Source organism: Corvus hawaiiensis, chromosome 7 (genome assembly GCF_020740725.1).
Source record: "Corvus hawaiiensis isolate bCorHaw1 chromosome 7, bCorHaw1.pri.cur, whole genome shotgun sequence".
Classification (NCBI taxonomy): domain Eukaryota; kingdom Metazoa; phylum Chordata; class Aves; order Passeriformes; family Corvidae; genus Corvus; species Corvus hawaiiensis.
The window spans coordinates 38,652,977-38,672,241 of NC_063219.1; the positions used below are offsets into that span (position 1 = coordinate 38,652,977).

General features: G+C 45.5%; 1 protein-coding gene across 2 annotated transcripts in view; it reads left to right on the top strand.

The window, feature by feature from the left end:
* The first annotated feature begins 298 nt into the window (after positions 1-298).
* Positions 299-19,265, top strand: part of EPC2 (enhancer of polycomb homolog 2) — a 35,664-nt gene continuing 16,697 nt past the window's right edge. The window contains exons 1-2 of one of the 2 annotated variants that reach the window (XM_048309973.1): positions 299-492; positions 14,230-14,389. In XM_048309973.1, the coding sequence (XP_048165930.1) occupies positions 340-492; positions 14,230-14,389 (313 nt within the window). In that variant the 5' untranslated portion in view covers positions 299-339. Of the gene's footprint in view, positions 493-642; positions 710-14,229; positions 14,390-19,265 lie in introns of those variants that run through there. The other variant, XM_048309974.1, reaches the window with a different exon arrangement.

The window sequence follows — 19,265 nt, forward strand, 5'->3', positions numbered from 1 at the left end:
CTCCCTCAGCCTCCCGCCCTCGGCTGCGCGCGCAGCGCCGCTCCCGCCGCGCGGGCTGCCGGGAGGGCCGAGCGGCTGTGGTTAATGTCCGCCATGTTTGCCATGGCGCAGGCAGCGGACCGAGCGAGCCCGGTGCGGATCTAGGGCTGCGGGGCGTGCGCTGCGGGCTACGGGCGGCCCCGCCGGGAGCTGCGCCGGGGCGGCGGGACCCTCCATGGTGGCGCGGGCGCGGCGCGGGAGCGGCTGGGAGGCGGCGGCGAGGCCGCACTGAAGGCCCCCCCCCCCCCCCCCCCCCCCCCCGCCCGCCCGGCCCCGGGGTGTTATTGTGAGGGGGAGACAATGAGCAAACTCTCCTTCCGCGCCCGGGCGCTAGACGCCGCCAAACCGCTGCCCATCTACCGCGGCAAGGACATGCCCGACCTCAACGACTGCGTCTCCATCAACCGGGCCGTGCCGCAGATGCCTACGGGGATGGAGAAGGAGGAAGAATCGGTAAGGGAGCGCGACGCAGGGGGGGCCACCATTGTTTACAGGCACCCCCCGCACGGGGAACCGGCCGCCGGTATTCACCAAGCGCGCTACGCTCGCTCTGCCGCGGGGCGCGCGGGGCGCTGCGCAAACGGCGCAGCGTAAGCCTCGGTCCGGCGCCGCGAGCGGGCCCTGCCGCCGTCCGCCATCTTCTGCTGCGCGTCCCGGCCGCGGGGCGCGGGTGAGCGGGGGGGACTCGGCGTGAGGGCGGCGGGACGGGCCGGCGGCAGCGCGGCGAGCGCGGAGCGGAGCGGGGTGTCGGACCGGCGGAGCGTGGTGTCAGAGCGGCGGAGCCGGGCGCCGGCCCGGCGGAGCGGCGCGGGCTGCCGGACGGGCTCCGGCTGCCGGAGCGGCTCGGGATGTCAGAGCGGTGGAGCGTGCGCGGGATACCGGAGTGGCTCGGGGTGTCAGTTCGGGATGCCGGGGCCAGCTCGGGATGTCCGAGCGGCAGAGCGGCTCGGGGTGCTGGCTCGCTGTGCCGGAGCGGCGGAGCGGAGCGGGGTGCCGGAGCGGAGTATCGGAGCCGGGATGCTGGAGCGGCGACTCGGAGATGCCGCAGCGGGCTCGGGATGTGCCGGTGCGGGGTACTCGGGATGCCGGAGCAGCTGGGGATGCCGGGGTGCTACAGCGGGCTCGGGCTGCCGGAGTGGCTCGGGGTGCTCGGCGCGTTGTGGACTAAAGCTGATACTACTCCTGCCAGCCCTGTTGTGCGTGGCTGTCAAGTCGCTCGGGCTGGAGCTGGGGAGGTGGTGGCGGCGTGAAAGTGCTGGGTGCAGCGTGCTGTGCTGTGCCACTCCACAAGGAGCGAGCGGGTCCGGGCCAGCTTCTCGCTTTCCGGGGGACGGCGGGAGCGGGACGCGCTGTCCCTCTCTCCGACCGGGTGTCCCCGAGCCCGGCGGCAGCTCCGTGTCGCGGCGGTGCTGTCAGTCCCTGTGCTGGGCACAGACACGCTGTGTACATGCGGGGCTGAGGGGACAGCCCGGCACACACGGACACACTGTGCACATGCGGGGCTGAGGGGACAGCCCGGCACACACACACAGACACACTGTGCACATGCGGGGCTGAGGGGACAGCCCGGCACACACGGACACACTGTGCACATGCGGGGCTGAGGGGACAGCCCGGCACACACACACAGACACACTGTGCACATGCGGGGCTGAGGGGACAGCCCGGCACACACACACAGACACACTGTGCACATGCGGGGCTGAGGGGACAGCCCGGCACACACGGACACACACACACATTGTGCCCATGTGGGGTTGAAGAGACACACAGCAGCTTTGGCTCCCCGTGTGGGACAGTGTCTCTGTTCCTGCAGCCACCCCCGGTGCTGCTCGGAGTTATTTCACACCGATGGTTTGTGCTGCTTGGTGTGCATCGCTTGGCAGAGGCGTCAGCTGGACGCGTCGCGTGAAGCGTTGGAGCTTTAAATGTTATTTCCAAATCAATCAGCCAGTGTTCAGCGTGGACATGTGATATGCGTTCTGCTTGTAGTGGAAAAGCTTTTGTCCGCCTAGGTAAATATAAGTTTCTGGGGTTTTTGGTGAGCAATAGGACAGCTTTGAAAACACTTGCCCGCAGTTCTGATGTCCTCCGAATGCACTGCTTTGTCTTGCTGATCTTAAAACACTTTTCTGTAAGAGTAAGGTTTATTTTGTGCTCCTGGGAGTTGTGTAAGCTCAGACAGGGGCTGTCGCCTGATGTGTCTGTACTTGCAGAGCTGATAGTAAATGCACCCTCCAGAATTTCCTCAATGAATCCGTGTCTCCGCCTCAGCTAAACCTCTGTGCCTGTGGATTGGCTTTTCCGAGGTTACAGCTGTCAAAGGAGGCTCCATGCTTGCCTCATTGCTTTTTCTCACCTGACTGTTGGTATTAAAAGGAATCCTCTGTCTTATCATGGCGGGGTTTTATTTTTTTAATTTACTGTGTATAATATACTGTGATCAAAACTTCAGTAATTCCCCAAGAGTAGCTCTGCTAGAATCTGGGATTGTAGTTAAAAGGAACAATGCTGAGGTACTAATGAAGCAATATTGGAGACTAATTTGGTTTTCTCAGCCTTGAAAGTCTATCTTGCAGTGTTGTGTTTGCATTCAATATTTAAATGAATTCCTAAAAAATGCTGTTATTTTGATAAATCATGTTGGAAATAAAAGTTGTTAATGGAAAATTGCTGTAAGAGTTCAAGCAAACAAGCTGCTTATGGGCTGCTTAAATGATTGAGAAGATTAGATTTATACTTGAATAAAACTACTTTAGTGCTATCCTAAAAATTTGCTTTTCTGTGAGGGGGAGGTTTGTTTTCCCTGCCCTGACATGTGGCTCTGTTTGATATATTATGTAATGGTATCAAAATGAAATGACTGAAGCAATATATAAACATAGTGCGAGATGCATCAGCCAGGCAAGATTATAAACTGCTATTCTTAGGTTATTCAGATTATTGTCATGTGGTGATGGTTTCATTCATGGCTTGTCCTTCTCCCAGTGTTACATAGAGAATTCTTTAATGTACTTCTTTTTTTTAATGATATGAAAGCCCTTCTAGGAACAGTTGCTATGGATGACAGTAGTTAAATATTTGAAAACTACCTAAACAGCTTGAATTCTTAGTAGATGCTGCTGTGATCGATTTGGTGTGTATTTTGAAAGGGATTTTTTGGAGGGAGAGAGAAATCTCTGCACACTCATTTCTGTCACCTCAATTTCTAGAGTGTCTCAAGGCCTTTTATCCCAAGTAAAAGTTGTTTGAAGCCTCGGGGTGGCTGCTGTTTTCCATTTGCTGTACAGAGCCATAAAGCTCGTGTTCCTCTGGCCCCAGGATGCCGTCCTCCCGGTGCCACCCTCTGGGAAGCCTTGGTGGCATCAGAAAGGGCTTGTGGCACAGTGTGTTACGGGGTCAGACAGCACCTTCGGGGATCTGTTCCACTGGAAATCATCATTATTTACAGATCTGCAGGATTTAAAATGCTTGAGTGACGTGTCTGCCTTGTTCTTTACAACCCAGCCTCGCTGGTGCAGGCATGTCATTTAATTAGTTGGTGATGGATCTTTTGTACATACAAAAGTGCAGATTTTGGTCCATTTATTCTTGATGAATATTCTGGAACTGTTTCTGCATGAGTATCTCAGAGATTTATATCCACTCGCAGCGTTTCACAAATCAGCAGCTCGTTTCTCTCACTTGGAGATTCCAGCTGTGAAAGAATTAGGTTTCTGTTCTGTAGCATGTTTACGTTACAAATGTTTATAATTTACTCTAAATTAAACCTGAGGAAGAAAATTGTGTGGGTTTGCTTTTAAACTCACGTGAGGGAGCAGTCGCTGTTAAGCAGAAGCAGGAAGGTGTCCTTTTGTGAGTTCAGAAACTGAGCAGGCACACGTTTTTTTTTTCTGATGAGTAAGACTCGTATTTCCTAATGCTAATGAATTGTTTTGACTGGAAAGGGAGAAAGTTGCAGAATAGATAAGCCCTGGTTTTGTTTCTTATCGCATAACTGTGTTTTCATTTGAATACCTGTTGCTGGAGATTGCTGAGTTGCACATTGTGAGGTGAAATCCTACTTAGTAATGAGGCACATTCACACGGAAGGCTCTGGGAAGTGAATTTACCTGAGGTGTGAGGAAGCTGAAAATGTGCTGGTAATGGGTGATCCCGGGATTGCCTGGTCAGAGCTATCTGAGCCTTCATCTCAATCCTTGTTTGAACATCCGTTCATTTACAGCTCAGCTTGGCATGGCATCACAGGGCTGAGGTTAGAGAGGAAAAGTGCAGGAATGGCAAGTTAAGGACGTGGTTTGATGCTGCAGAAATGCTGACACAGTACCCGTGGGAAGGGACTTTCCTTCCCAGCCCTTCAGGGATCACCTCGGGATAAGCTTTCTCTGATCATTAAATACAACGTTCAGTTGTGATTATTTTGACTGGAAATAGTTAACTTGATTTTTTTTTTCCTTGCTTAGTTCTTAGTTCATTCAATTTCTGTTGTAACATTGGAACTTGAAGTGCTCATCGTCTAGCTTTGAGGTGCCCTGGAGAGCTGGTGATGCTCCTGGAACAGCATCTTCATTCTCCTTTCAAAGCAGGAAGCTTTTAGCTTTGCACAAGTCCTAGTTTTCCTTTTAAACTTTATCAGCAAAAATACCCATAATGAATATTTTCTTTTGATACAGGGAACTGGGAGAGTATCAAATGTGTGAGGATTTACTTAAGCTGCTGCTCAGAAGTACTTACCTGGTACTGTCTGATGCACTCAGGTCTGGGTTTAAAAACACAAATACATGTAAATCGCTCCCCACGTGGACTCAACTTGCTCCTAACTGGATGTTTGTGTGTGGGCTGTGCATTCATAACCTGTGGTTGAACCCTCAAAGTTCCTTACAAACGAGAGGCTTTGTAGAACAAAGAAGCCTGGACAGCAGTGTGTAAAACAGCAGGTCAACAGAGGATAACTTCAGCTCCAACCATGCAAATATTCTGTAAAACAGAAATCCCTCTGAAAGACTTCATGGGAATCTATGTGAGAAACTCCAAGGATTGTATTTCCATGCAAAACCAGGTGAAATCAAGACAGCACACTTTGCTTAGGAAAGGAATTGGGTTTGTTTGACTAAAGTCAACTGGGTTATCTGCTGGGGAAATACAGTTCCCAGTGTAAGTTATTCCTCAGTTTGAGCTAAGCACCTGTATTTATTTACTTACTTTGGGAGTATTTGGAGACTGCTGAGATTACTGAAGTATGTTTGGCATTAGGCAGCAAAATGCTGGGTTGTGATCTTTATTCACAGAATTTTGAACTTTAGTTTTGTTTGAGATCTTTCCCTGCCTTGAGCTCCTGTACTTTTCTTCCTCCCTCCGAGTCCCATTGCCTTGTGCAGTGATGTTCCTCCCAAGTGCACATTTCAATTCCATTTCCCAGCCATTATTTCAGTTTTCAGCTCTTATGCTTCATCCTTCCTGTGCCTTCACCTGCAGAATCTCTGGTCCTTGTTTAATGTCCCGTTTGATAGCGGTGAATCAGAGTTAACCCCGGGCAGCTGAGCACTGGGGAGCTGTTAAACTGAGGAGCTTCGCGTTTAATTTGTTGTGGCTGAAGTTAAACACGACCAAGATTTGCTTTTAAGTCTCCACCTCCCGAGCCGTTTATTAGGGCTTATCACATTAACACCTATCAGCAAACGTGCAACAAGTGCTTGGGATATCTGCTTAGCCCGAGACAAATGTCATTGATCTCTGAGTGTGCTAAGATAAAGCTGAGCGGGAGTAGCCGACCTGCAGGTAGAAGGAACATGCTGCTTTTTGGGGCCTTGATAAAGGATGGTGATAGCCCACCGTGGGAGAGAGCATCCTTCCTTTCACCAGGAGCACGTGGGGATAGAGATGAGAATGGAGAATCGGTGTCACCCCGAGGTTAGATGGGTTCAGCCCTATCTTAACACCGCTCTGGTAATTTAGATAAAGCTGCATTTTTGCTGCAGGCTAGAGGCTGCGCGGGGTCAGTGAGCCGGACTGGGAGAGCTGCCCGGGCGGGTTTGGATGCCCGTGTCCCTGCGAGCACAAAAGGAGCTGCCGGGCTGTTAATTGAGGCACACCTCGGCTCATTATGCAGGAACTTTCCCTTGTAGGAAGGGTTCCTCGGCAGGAGGTGTAATTCCATGACAAAAGCTTAGGAGAGCACTTTGGAATCTGCCTCGTTGAGCTGTTACGGCTCAGCTCTGGGACCGCTCAAATGTAGGGAGCAGTCTTTCCTTTTCCTTCAATTTGAGGAAACCTTGGAAAGAAATACCTCGGGCGTCCTTGGATTTACGGAGTGCTGGATTTCTGCTTGGCAAAACTGAGTGGCTTGGTACAATTTCTGTTTTGACTGAAACCAGTTGAAATGTCCTGTTCGAATGATTCGGATCAACAGACATTAAAACTGCTTATAGTAACTTCCATTCTTAATTATCTTTCATAAGAAAGATCATTTTGACTGGTGCTAGATGTTCAAAAGGTTATTTGTAATTTATTTTACCAGCAAGGCTAATAAACAATGCCTTGTTTATGCCACGGCATATTTATCATTCTAACAGTTCAACTTTTGGAAAGGTAAATAACTCATTTAATATTTACATAAACCTTGGGTGTCCTAAAAGCCAGTGGTGGTGAAGATCAATTGTAGAACTGAAGTTTCTGTAACAAGTAGAGAAGAGTGGAACTAGAACTGAATTCCTGTATATAAAAAGGTGTAAGGAGTAGCAAAAATAATTTTATGGAAGTAAAAGTAACATCAGTACAGACTGTCATAATTTTGCATTTAATGTTCACTCTCTCCAAGTCAAAGAAATAAAGTATTTGAGAATATACTATTTAAAAGTTTTAATTTTTAATCCATTTTGCAAATTCCTACTTGTTAATATATACTAATCACAGTGTAGTGGGGCTGAAGGTGGTGGATTAAAACACCTCTGTCCGTGGCAGGTGAAGTGCTGCAAATGCAAGGCAGCAGAAATTTGCAGAAAAAAATCCGAGTTCTTAATTTGCCTGATTTCCTTTGGTGCAGTTCTAGCTGTCATTAATACATTTATACCTGTGGTCTCTCAAGTTTGAGTGCTCAACACCCTCCCCATTGGCAGAATTGTTCTCTGTAAGATGTTTTTGTGTCGTCTTTCATTGCAAGAAGTGAAGATTTGCTCAGCTTCGCTTGTGAGGCTCTTCCCAGTCGGTGAGATGTCATTTTTCCACCAGTTTTCTGTATCAGTAAATTCCTCTCTGCTCCTGCCCCCTGGGACACACAAAGTGGTTCATCCACGGATCAGTTCTGAGCCAGCATAAACACTTCCTCTTTTGCCATGGTTGTTTTCTCGTGTTTACATTGGAATTTATAATTTGTTTTTCTCAGCTTTGTGCCATTTCTCTGGCTGCAGCTCACACTTGGTGTATCTTAGACCAGTCTGTGTTGCATAACAAAAACTGTTTCTACTTTGAAGCATCTCAGTGATGTTGGATTCCCTGTGCCAGACTTGGATGTAAACAAAACATTCAATGTCTGCAGTGGTATCCAGAGACTGGATAATTAAGGGAGACACCGACACTACAGAAAGCTGAAAAAATAATACTAGATGTTTCTTGAGTTAAAGGTATTTGGTTTAAAATGGAGTTTTGTCGCTAATTTTCAATAATTTTCATTTCTATCAATTACTGTATGTGTGTTTTAATTTCTGTCACCTTTTCCTAAGTTGTCCAAACTGTACAACCAATCTCTGACATGATTAATTATAATGTGAGGGATTTCTGTGTGGTTCATCTGGTCTCCAGCACTCCAGGTAACATCACTTCAGTGATGAAAACACCATTTGTTTAAAAACTCTGTAAAACACAAATTCCCTGCTGTAGGTGCGTGTGCCTGAGTTAAAGAAGAACTCTGGATATTAATCCTGGGATGAAAGTGTTCCCCACAGGCTTAGGTTAAATGCAGAGTGCAGCAGGAGGGGGAGAGGTGCTGTGCTCGCCTGTCAGCTCCTGCTGGAGAATTTCCAGTTCTCCCTCCTGGTGACTCTTCCTCCTCCCCGCTGCAGGGAGCAGTTCTGTGACTCACGGTCACATGGAGGTGTTCGTGTGTGCAGCCAGCAATCAAACAGAATGTGGGTTCCATGGATAATACTGGATTTAATAAAGGGCAAAGCTCGTTGGTGAGGAATCTCAGCCTTTAAAAACGCATCGTGGGGTTCATGACATGAAAAATGAGAGGATATTTCTATATGTTGGTGCAGACCCTGCCATCCTGCTTTGACTGGGATATCAGGATTCCTAATTGAATCATTTGTTATCTTGTGAGTGACACCAGTGTATCCCAAGGTGCTCTTTGGACTACATGTTATGTTATTCGTAACAATTTTCTCATAAAGCTTTTTTGGAAAAAAATCCCGCTCTTCTGTAAATAGAAATTTGTCATCTAGTACCAGAAACAGCTTTTCCAAAAGGATTTTTTAATAATTTAATTCTTTGTTATAGTAGTAACTTTATTTTTAATAATTAGTTTATAGTCATGTTTTGGTAGACTGGGGACTTGTGTAAATAAATGTCGCTTTAAAATACAGAGTTGTAGTGGCTGTGGGTTTTTTGACATTTCATAGGCAGTGACAGTTTTGTGTCCATATGTTCATAAATAGTGAATAATCATTATTTTTAGGGATGAGAGATTGCTCATGTTCTTGTACGTTACTGCTGTCCCACTCGGGGTAATACTTGGGATATCTCACGGTTGTTTCGTGTCCAGTTTGACATAGGATGGTTGAAATTGCATTGTTTCCTTTTTTTCTAGACTGAAGCTATTTAGAGAATTTTTTACTTGTTTTATTCTGTTTGGTGCTGCAGATAGAAACACAAAAATGGTTGTGATATGTGCACATCTCACTGTCCCTGTCCCTTTATCAGGGTCTGTGGGCTGATGGCCACTCTTACTTCCTGAAGTGCTTTGTAGTGCTTCAGTTGACTCTAGGGTAGTGCCAGAGGGGGAGGGAAGGCATTCCTGGGCATTGTTTTGGTCCAAACTGGACTTTTCCTCATTTAGATTCACATCTCCTCTCCTCTGGAGATGTCTTTACCTGGACACGAGGTGTCATCCAGGGCTGCTCAGGGGTCATGCAGGGCTGGGAGTTTTGGGGGCTCTTCTGTTGGGTTGATCCAACATCAGAATTCCAGAGATACCCTTCAGGTGATGGGCTGTAATCCCGGGATTTGAGGGTAAAGTAATCCCAGATTGGCTTGGCTTTGGTGCTGCTTTGGGAAGTTCCAGTTGTTTAACAACTGGGAAAGGGAAGAAAGTGTTGGAAAAGTCAGTGAATGTTTGCATTGGAAGGGACCTTAAAGCCCATCCAGTTCCACCCCCTGCCTGTGGAAGGTGGGGACACCTTCCACTATCCCAGGCTGCTCCAAGCTCCATCCAGCCTGCCAGGGATCCAGGGGCAGCCACAGCTTCTCTGGGCACCCTGTGCCAGGGTCTCCCCACCCTCACAGTGAGGAATTTCACCCATTCCAGGGACTTGTGTGAATTTTTAGGATGCAGCAGCCCAGTTTGATTCACTTTCCCCTGCCTCCCCTCACTGAGTCAGTAAGAGCAGCCGACCCTTAGTGCATTGTGCCTGTACTCATAATTCAGCAGTCTGGAAGGCAAGTGTGGAGCAGGTGGTTCTTGAGATTATTTTTTTTTTTAAGAAAGGGTGGGGGATATCATGTTGGAAGAACTTGATAGGGCCAAAAGTGAAACTGAGAAGCGGTTCCACGAGCCCTTCCCATTTGCGTATCTTCTGTTTCTTATGGGTTTTCCTCAGCTTCCTTCCTCTGAGTGTTGGAAGCTCCTTAGGGAAACTGAGAAGAGTTCTTCCTCGAAAGCCTTGGTTTGGGTGTACTGGTTTCCACTCAATGTTTAGATTTTTCTGGTTTGCCCAGTGCCCTGCATTACTCGATAATTAGTACAATGTTTTAAGGGGCAAGAGGAACCAATTCTGGTTCCTGACTAGATGAAGTCTTTATCAAATCAGTAGAAAAATGCATATTATCAACTTTGCTAATCTCTGAAGTGTTTGCTTCTCAAAACAAATTGGAAATGAAGCTATGTGTTTCAGCTCTCAAGGGTGGGGATTTTTGTGGTGCACAGGCTGATTTCCTGCTCTCTATGTGACTCCTTGTTTCAGTTGTCCTTCCTTCCCAGAGCAGAGGGAGGGATGAGAAAGGAAAACAGATCTGTAGGATTGTGTAGGATTGAAAGAGTTAACTGCACAAGAAAACAAAACCTGGTGCTTGAGTTTACACTTTTGCTCTTGGAAATCTCTGAAAAAGTGTCTGTGTGCAGAGAGGGAGGAGATGGGGCTGAGGCTTTCCAAGGCAGGGAGGCTTCTGACCAAATTAGCTTTTGAGCTTCCTGACACTTTTTTTTCTGGAAGTGCTGTCAAGAGGTGTTACTCGCTGTGGTTGAGACTTTGCAAGATGAGTCTGCACATTTCCAACTGCAGTTCTGTACTTTTATTTTCTAAATCTCAGTATTAAAGATAAAAATGTCCCTTTTAAATTTCCTAATTCAAATATAGCGTTAAACAAGTGAGATATTTAGACTTCAGTACATTTTAATTGGGTTTGGTTTTTTTGCTTTAATTCTGTTATTAGTGCAGGTAGATTGGAAGGCTGACTCCGGGTTGGCCTAGAAATAGCTTATTTTAAATAGGAAAAGCTGCTGATGAATTCACTTTTCTGTTCCATCATACTTGCCTGGGGGGCTGTGGGGTTACAGCAGTGAAACAACCCTCTAAAGAGTTGTAGCTTTGCTTGTATTTTAAGGTATGAGGAAGGGAACAGGTACATTTAATCCTAAAGGTTTGTCTTCTAGGGGTCTCTATGCAATATGGAATTGCTCATTGGAGTTTGGTAATTAAGACAGATCAGCTTTTCCATGTGAAGATGGTGTTCAGCCCTGGGCATCTCCAACCATGCTCAACCAAAAAACTTACAGTTATTTAAAGTTTGGTAAACTCTGTTTCTCTTGGGGGGTGGCAACAGGGGATTTAAAGGTCCAAGTGCTCTGGTTTGTGGGATAAAAGGAAGTAGGTGTGGTGGGTAGCATCCCTGCTCGTGACAAGGAGCTGGAATTGGATGATTGCAACCCAAACTGTTCTGTGATTCCGTAATATTGGTGAAAAAGATGTAAAAAGTAACATTCAGTATTGATCACTGTTTCCCTTAAAGCTTAACAAAAATAATCTTCAGGACACTCTTGTCTGTTAACTTATTACTATTGTTGAGCTCTCTTTTGTAGTGAACAAACTCCCAGGCAGGAAGTTTACGGAGAACATGAAATCTGTGGTGTTTCAGGGATGAAGGGAATGGCAGTGAAGGTACCTGGCTCTGAATATCTGCAGCCAAAGCTGAGTATTTTAGGTACCAGGATTGTAGGAATTTCAGGGGTTTTTTCCCTTCTGAGGAAAAGTGGAAGGCAGGATTGCGGTGTCTCGGAAGGGGTCAGAGAACAGTTCTGGTTTAATGTTTAAATGTGCTCAAGCTCCAGTGTTACACACCCTAAACATTTACATCTTCCTCATGCTGGTAGTTGAAGAAATAGCTCAGTCTAAGCTGTGTTTGTTTGAAATTTTGTAGTCATACTGGAGAGAAAGGTCTGGATGTGCTTTTTAAGGAATTAGTGGGTAATCGCTCTTTGTCAGGGACTCCTTTTTATTCCCATGGCAGCACGTTCTGTTTGCTGTCATCACTGGTTCTCTAATGCTCCCTTATTTTGTGTAAGATCTTTGGATCTGCCCTACTGCAGAACAAAGTGTGAGCTTAAAATATTGGCTGTGTCTTTCAAAACCGTAAGAAAAAAGTGAAAACTAGACCAAAAGTTGCATTGATATACCAGGTAATAAATCTATCTGTAAAAACACTTTTTGAGGTTAAATAAATCCATTTAATTAGCCCAGCTTTCATACAAAAATCTTCAGAGTTTGTTTAAACAGAACTGTTCCAGGAGTTAAATTTTCCTGTAGTCAATGTTCAGCAGAAAGATTTGAAGGTATTTTCCCCCTAATTTTAAAATTTACACAGTTTATCTATCTATTTTGGAGCTCTGCTGTTCTAGGAGTGACAGCAGCACTGCTGAAAGCTGAAATCTCTGTTTGAAAGCTGTGTTATGCTTGAAGGCTTTTTATAGTGAAATGAGTACTAACACCTATTGTCAGCCTCTCCTTGGGAACTCTGTGTGTGCTTACTACGGTGCTACAACAGCTGCGAAACTGAATTACTCATCTGAATTACACTTTATTGGGCTGCAGAGCCAAAAGGTGTTCTGAATTTTGGACAGATCAAGCCTTTCCTTACAGCCGTTCTGTGCTGTGGACTGTTGGTAAACAGCTCCAGGGACATCAGCTGAAAGCAACCCAGTAATGAAACCGTTTTTGTGCAGTTGAATTACTCAGCACTGCCAAGCTCTCCAAGACACGTTTTAATGGTGGAGTGACAGATTTACTCAGTGTGGAGTAACTCAGGCAGATCACACCAACTATTGGATTGCATGCTTGTCTTAATTGTAATAGCACTCACTTGGGAGCCTGATTGATTTAATGTTGCTTCATCTGCTGCAGGAGATTCCCAAAGCTGCTCTCGTTTTGCAGGAATTGCATTATTTGTGTTTCTGTAAATCTTAATACTTAAAAGGGGATAATTTATTAAATATAATTTACATATTTTTAAAGGTTTTTTATTCAATCCCCTTTTTTAAAATACCATTCTGTAGAATTAAAGAGTTCCTCTCTTTAATTCTCTCTTGTTCTTGAGAGAATTTCCAAGTGGGTAGCAGAGTGTGTGAGTGCCAGACTGCCGTGTGTGCCAGGCTGCACTGCCAGCCAGGCACCGGAATGCTGGCACGTTCCCATTCCTGGTGTTGATCCTGGCCTCTTGGGAGTGTTAACGGTGGGGAGGGGCACTCTAGAAAGCCAAAGGGAGGAAGATAGAGCAGCAAACCCTTTCTGTGTGTGTGTGTGGTTTTTTCCCTGCTGAAACAAGTGCTTTTCCCAGCAGTTCGGTGTGTGGGAATGGCTGGAGGATAACCTGCAGCCCTGGAACAGGCAAAGTGAGGTCACATGGATCTGTGACAGAGCTGAGCTTGGATTTCAAGTTGATATTCTGCTGTGCCACTCTCCCTCCCCTCAAATCTGGGAAGCTTTAGGGGAGAACAGTAAAAGCAGAATGAAGTTTTCATTCCTGGTTCCACCAGTAGCTCATCTGCTGGGAGACTGCAGCTTGCTTGGTTTATATTGGATTTGGAGAACTTGGTACTTAACTTTTCCCAATGGCTGTATGTGGATCTAAGGTCCTGTCCTGGTGAGGAATGTCACTCCTGTTCACTGGGCACACAGAAGGCAGCATAGGCATTTGGTGTATTAGCCTGAGAAGTTCTTCAGTGGTTTAAATTTTAACATGAAAAGTCTTTTAAGAGAGAAGTTAGAGGGTAGCTCTGACTTGCAACACTAGGTGGTTGTGACTGAGTTAACTACTAAAAGTGTGTGGGAAAAAATCTTTGTGAACTGCTACATTTATTGTGATCTCTGTTTTCACCTGAAGTGTGTCTGTGGAATTTGTGACTTCTGTCCCATAAGAATAAAATGAAGTGATAACCTGTTTGGGGAGTCCCTGCTTTTCAGGTGTTATTCTGTGAGAACTCTTCTTCCTGTTGCTCTTAACTTGCTGAACTTCTAAAAGAAGGCCAGTAAGGATTGCTGGGTAGACAGGAATGACAAAATTTGCTATTCTTTTGACTTTATAATCCTTTAAAGGCCGGATCTTGCATACATTTTCTTTCTGACAGGTTTGAGTGGGTTTGGCTTTCCCCAGCCCTAATTTTCTGCTGAGGTTATTTTGTGTAGTTTGAATGTTTGTCTTTTTCCCAGTCTGGTGGAAGGTGTGGGCTGTGTCTCAACAGAGGGTTCTCTTCATCTGTTTGTAGCTCGTTTGCTGCAGCTCCAAGATTCCCATCCATTAGGAAAACTAAATGATGGCGAACACATCCTGTCACCATCCTGGCAGCAAGCATCCTGCTGGCCTCTAAAACCCAGCAAAGCCTCCGCTCTGTTACCCTGTAGGAAGCAGTGGGAGAAAAGGCTGACTGACTTTATATGTACTTTGTACACTGATACCTAAATAAACTCTCCCATTTTCCCCTTGCAGGAACATCATTTGCAACGGGCTATCTCAGCACAGCAGGTTTTCAGAGAAAAGAAGGAGAGCATGGTTATCCCAGTCCCTGAAGCAGAGAGCAATGTCAACTACTACAACCGTTTGTATAAAGGAGAGTTCAAGCAACCAAAGCAGTTCATTCACATCCAACGTAAGTTACAAACACTGGGCTTGTTGTGGGTTGTGTTGTTTGTTCAGCCCCTCCTTGTTTAACCTGAGTCACCTTTGTCTTGAGGTCAAAGTTGCTACAATGGTCAGAAAGTGGGAAGACTCAAAAATCCATTTATGTCTGTAAATTCCAGTGTCTTCTCAAGATCTGGAAGAATTGAGGGTTACTGGTGAATGTGGGGGTTTTGCTGCTGGGTTTGTTTCTGGGCTCTGTGCTGATGCTCTGTCCTTGTGCAGTAGCTGCTGAGCCTCAGCCCGTCTCTTGGACTTCCCAGTATTCTTGATCCAGCCTCTCTTCTTGTGGTTTTTTCCTTCCTAGTCCTGAGAAGGAATAACTGAACCCGCCTGGCTGCTTCCTGGTTGCTTATACTGGTGCAGGGAGCAGGAGAGAGGCTGTCTTGCTCACCTGTTAACTCCAAAGTTCTCTATAAGTGCGGATCAATAAACCAGAAGAGTTTTTGTAATGGCATCAGCCTTTGTCCTGCTGCTCACAATAGAGTTCTGGCAGGGCAGGGCAGCTGTGCTGCCACTGGAGTTCAGGATGTTCTGGGTAACAGTCACTTTCCTCTGAGTTTGGCTACAACTGAGGAATTCCATTTCAGCAGGGAACTCTGAGTTTATTTTATAGATAAAACGAAGTATTCTGCATGAGCTTAGCTTGTTATATCTTACAAGATCTCATTAATCTAAACTTGTGGGCTCTGGATTAATTTTAACACTTCTTTTGGTTGATGTTCTGTTGACAAGTGACACCCTCTTACAGTTCAGCTGTTCCTTAGCACCCAAATCATGTTTGTCCTTTGCAGGATATGGTCCAGGGGATTATTTGGTCACTTGGATTCCTCCTAGGAGTTAACATTTGTAGCAAAACCTTTGATTCAATTATTGAGTAATTTCTCACCAACGTGGTGAAGTGTCCAATTTTTTCCATTTATTTACAAAATAGGAGATTTTTGAAATAATGTGCTCAGGGTCCTCTGGGGTGCAACAGAGACCATAGAGGTGATGGGGAAAAAAATCAACTATAAGGAACTGTTTCTCTCCTTAATAAAAGAAACAAACTTGCAAGGAAGGCAAGTGAATGAACTGAAACCAAGCTGCTGATTGAGGATTGTATTTTATTCTGTTCTTTGTTGGACACTGCCAGAAAAACTGTGAATACTGTTAATAAACATGTCTAAAAATGTTAAGTATATTATGCCAAAATTTTCTTTGTCTTGTTGAGACTCACAGTCTTTCTGGACAGAATTACAGAAGGTATTTGAGCTGAAGATAAATATCAGATACTGCTCCAAGATAATTTTTCCCACATATTCTGGATGGAGTAGGTGTGATACAAGGCAGCTTTATGCTCCATAAACTGCTTAGAAATTCTGTTTTAATGCTAAAAGCACAAATAGCAACAATACCCACTTTGGCCAGGCAGATTATGTAAACTGATGTAAAACACCAGGAGGGCACGTACTGTAATTCGTGCTTACTGGTGAGTACTTCTGGCAAATCATGTTTTGCTGGCATTCTGGTAGCCTAAGATTTTAATATTTTTTACGTTCTTTTATTTAGATCAGTGGTTCCAAGCAGAGAAAAGTTAATTTCTTTGTAAAGCCTGGAATTTGTGAATAAGCAAGGTTCCAGGTATTAGCTGATCTCAGTTGTGCCAACTCAGGTGATGTTGAGCTGAATGTAAGGAAAAAACCTTGAACTATTCTAATTATTCCAGCATGCTTAATAGTTTTCCAAGAGTATTTGTAGCATCAGTAACATGGAGATGCATTTTAAGTTACTGATAATTAGCAAAGAGATTAAGTTGGTGCACTAGGACCTGGAATTAGAGCTAAGGGGATGGAAAACAACAAGCGTCCCTCACAGAAACAATTAAACAATGTTCCTTAAGTGGGGAATGAACTCCAGCCATCCTTAAGAGGTGAAGTTTTTGACAGAAAGTTTGTATTTCGTTTTTTGGTTAGGTGACCCTCTGTATTTACGAGTTTGCTGCCTTGGCTCAGCCCCGGTTGCTGGTGTTGGCACAAGAGGATGGCAGGGCCGTGGTTTGCTGGGGAGGGAAGGCAGTGGAACCGCTTGTTTCAGTGGTAACTCATGCCTGTGGCAGCATCAAATGAATGTGGAACCACAGCCTTAATTTAGTTAGCTAAATGAAATTAGTTCATTTGGTTAAGTTAAACCCAGTCCAGTGTAACTTCACTGAAAAACAAATTGCATTTGTGTAAGTTAGTACAAACTCAGTTCCTAGGGGAGCTCAAGTAAACAAAAGCAAATCCCTCTGGCAGGTACTGCTGGGAGTGGGTGGAGTGGCAGAGGATGGGAACTGGGATGTTGTGTTTGCAATAGCAATGAGCAAACCAGCAAGTTCTGAGCATTCCTGGAGGAAACTTTCCAGGTGGGATCCTGTCCAACAGTGCCCCGTAGAAATGCAGACGTTCTGGAGGAGAAACACTGGATTCATGCTGAGTCCCAGGATTTAGCAGGAGGTGTCCTTGTGGGCTGGAACACGGGGCTGGTTCTCCAGCAGCTCCTGCAGGAGCAGCTCCCTCAGCTGCCATGGCAGGGGTCGGACGGAGGGAGTGATGGATGGCTCCGTCCACAGCACATAAACACCTGGGTCTTGTGATAGCTTTGGAAGCCAGGGAGCTGCCATGCTGCAGGCCAGCTCCAGGGTGAATAATGGCTTTTTCTGGAACAATTTCAGTTCACTCAGAGCTTGGGAAAAGAAGAATACTGGTAATTACGGATATTGCTGAAAGCTTGCTTTGAGGAGTGGTAAATGAACATCAGGGGAGGAGGACATTTCCATGGGTGTCCCAGAGCTGTGACAAGCCAGCTTGGGGTTGGTTAACTCCAAAGGAGAAGAGGTAGCCTTGCATTTCCTGAGGCTCTCACACCTCCCTAGGCTGCTAAGAGTTTGTGGCCATCCTGTCTGCACTGAAACAGGTAGAATGCAGGTACTGCTTCCATCCCTTTGGTGTCATTAACCTGCACCCCCCCCCCCCCATGTAAACCCCCTGTATTTGAAAGGGAGCCACACTGATAAATACAGGTCATGGCAAATAGAACACTGCTGATAACAGAAAAGCATTGCTGGCAGGTATGAAAAGAGTGACAAGGGCTGCTGCTGTTCTTGCAGGAATTCTGGGGGTTTGGTTAAGAAAATGAGACTGGATTTGTTTCATGTGTGGTGATCCTGGCAAGCGCCTGTTGGATGCCTTTTATCGTCTTGAATATTTATCAAAATACTGAGCAGAGAGAGGGAAGGACCCCCTGCTTCCAGCTGAGGTGCACCATGGGGTCACTTCAGGTGCTGGCAGTGCAGTGACCTGCCTTCCCTCTTGGAGACCCATTACTAATATCCATCGTGTGTTCCTGAGGGTGATTGGTGGTTTTAGATGCTTTTTGATGGAATGGTTGGGCTTTTTTTTTTTTTTCTTTTTGCTGGACTTGGTGTCTCCTGGTCACCTGTTACTTGAGCCTGTCTGATTTTGTTCTGGAAGGTGGATGGTTCAAGACCTTTTAGTGATTCTTCTTTTCCCATTGTGGAAATGAAGGGAAGTTTACTGGCACTGCTCACAATTTACAGGTGAACAACATCACCTGCTCACTGATATTCTGGCTTGGAAAAACTGGCTGGGAACGTTTTGTCCACAGGGGATTATTGAATTATCTACTGACAGGCAATAGGTTGACATCTTTCTGGTGTGAGACCAACATCTGCCTGAGGGCAAACAAGCAGTGCCTTTTGTGGACTTTAATGGATTTCAGTCCACATGTGAGCAGTGATCTACTGGAGAGGCAGATCTGATGTTGAAAGCTGCAGTTTAATACACAGTTAATTGTTGTAGAGCTTTTGGTCATGTTCCTGGTGACAGTGTCTTAAATAAACTTGCCATGCAACTTGTATTACTGAATTAATATTGCCAGCAATTCTTGACACATAGTTACAGCCTGTTATTAATTTCTGCTCAAATAAATTGTTACAGTGTGTGGTAGGTCAGAGAACTGTTGTGGCTAAGTGCTCTTGTCACAGTTGGTACAGTTGGGCAGTGTCTCCTCTGAGAGGCAGCAGCTTGAGCTGAAGATGCTGAGGCGCTGCTTTTTAGCCCTTCCCAGCTGCATCTGGCTGAGTTTCTGTGCCTGAGCAAATAAATAAATAAATAAATAAATAAATACTGGTAGTGGTTTAGCTCATTTATTGCACTGGATTACAGAGAGGGTGGTCTTGGGCAAGGCTGGGATGTGGAAAGGCACTGCTTCCCACCTGCCTGTGGGGGAGAAAATACTGGGATTTGTTTTAAAGACGTTTTGTGGTTTTCTTTTGCTCCTGGTATCCCAAGTTTTTGTTTTAAGGTGCTCTCAAAGCACACAGGGCAGCTCAGAGGTTTTTAAATTAGCACTTGGTATAGCCATGAGTTAAAAGCGCAGAGATGAGATAGTGCTGTTTGTCTATTAAGAACAGAATATATTTCATCAGACCTCTTAGCTGCTGTTATTCCAGTGCTGATTGAATTACTGGGAGTGTTCACCTGGTGTGTCACCTCCTCAAGGTTTTATTAGGTGTACAACTAATGTTTCTATTAACAGTTCTTACTGTCATATGCAATTTACTTGTAGTTGTTGTAAAATTGTATTTCTTCTGTGTTACCTGAATGAGAACTTCCTTCGGCTTTTAGTACGACCAGGAACTTTGTCAAGTATGGAAACTAATTAGCACAATTAGTAATAAGGACATGAGCTTTGCTGAGAAGTTGAGAACTGACTGTTGGGAGAGTCTGAAGGAATTGTCAGGCTCTACATCTGCAGCTGAGGTGGTTTTGGAGAAGAAGTAACAATTCCCACAGCATTGGTCT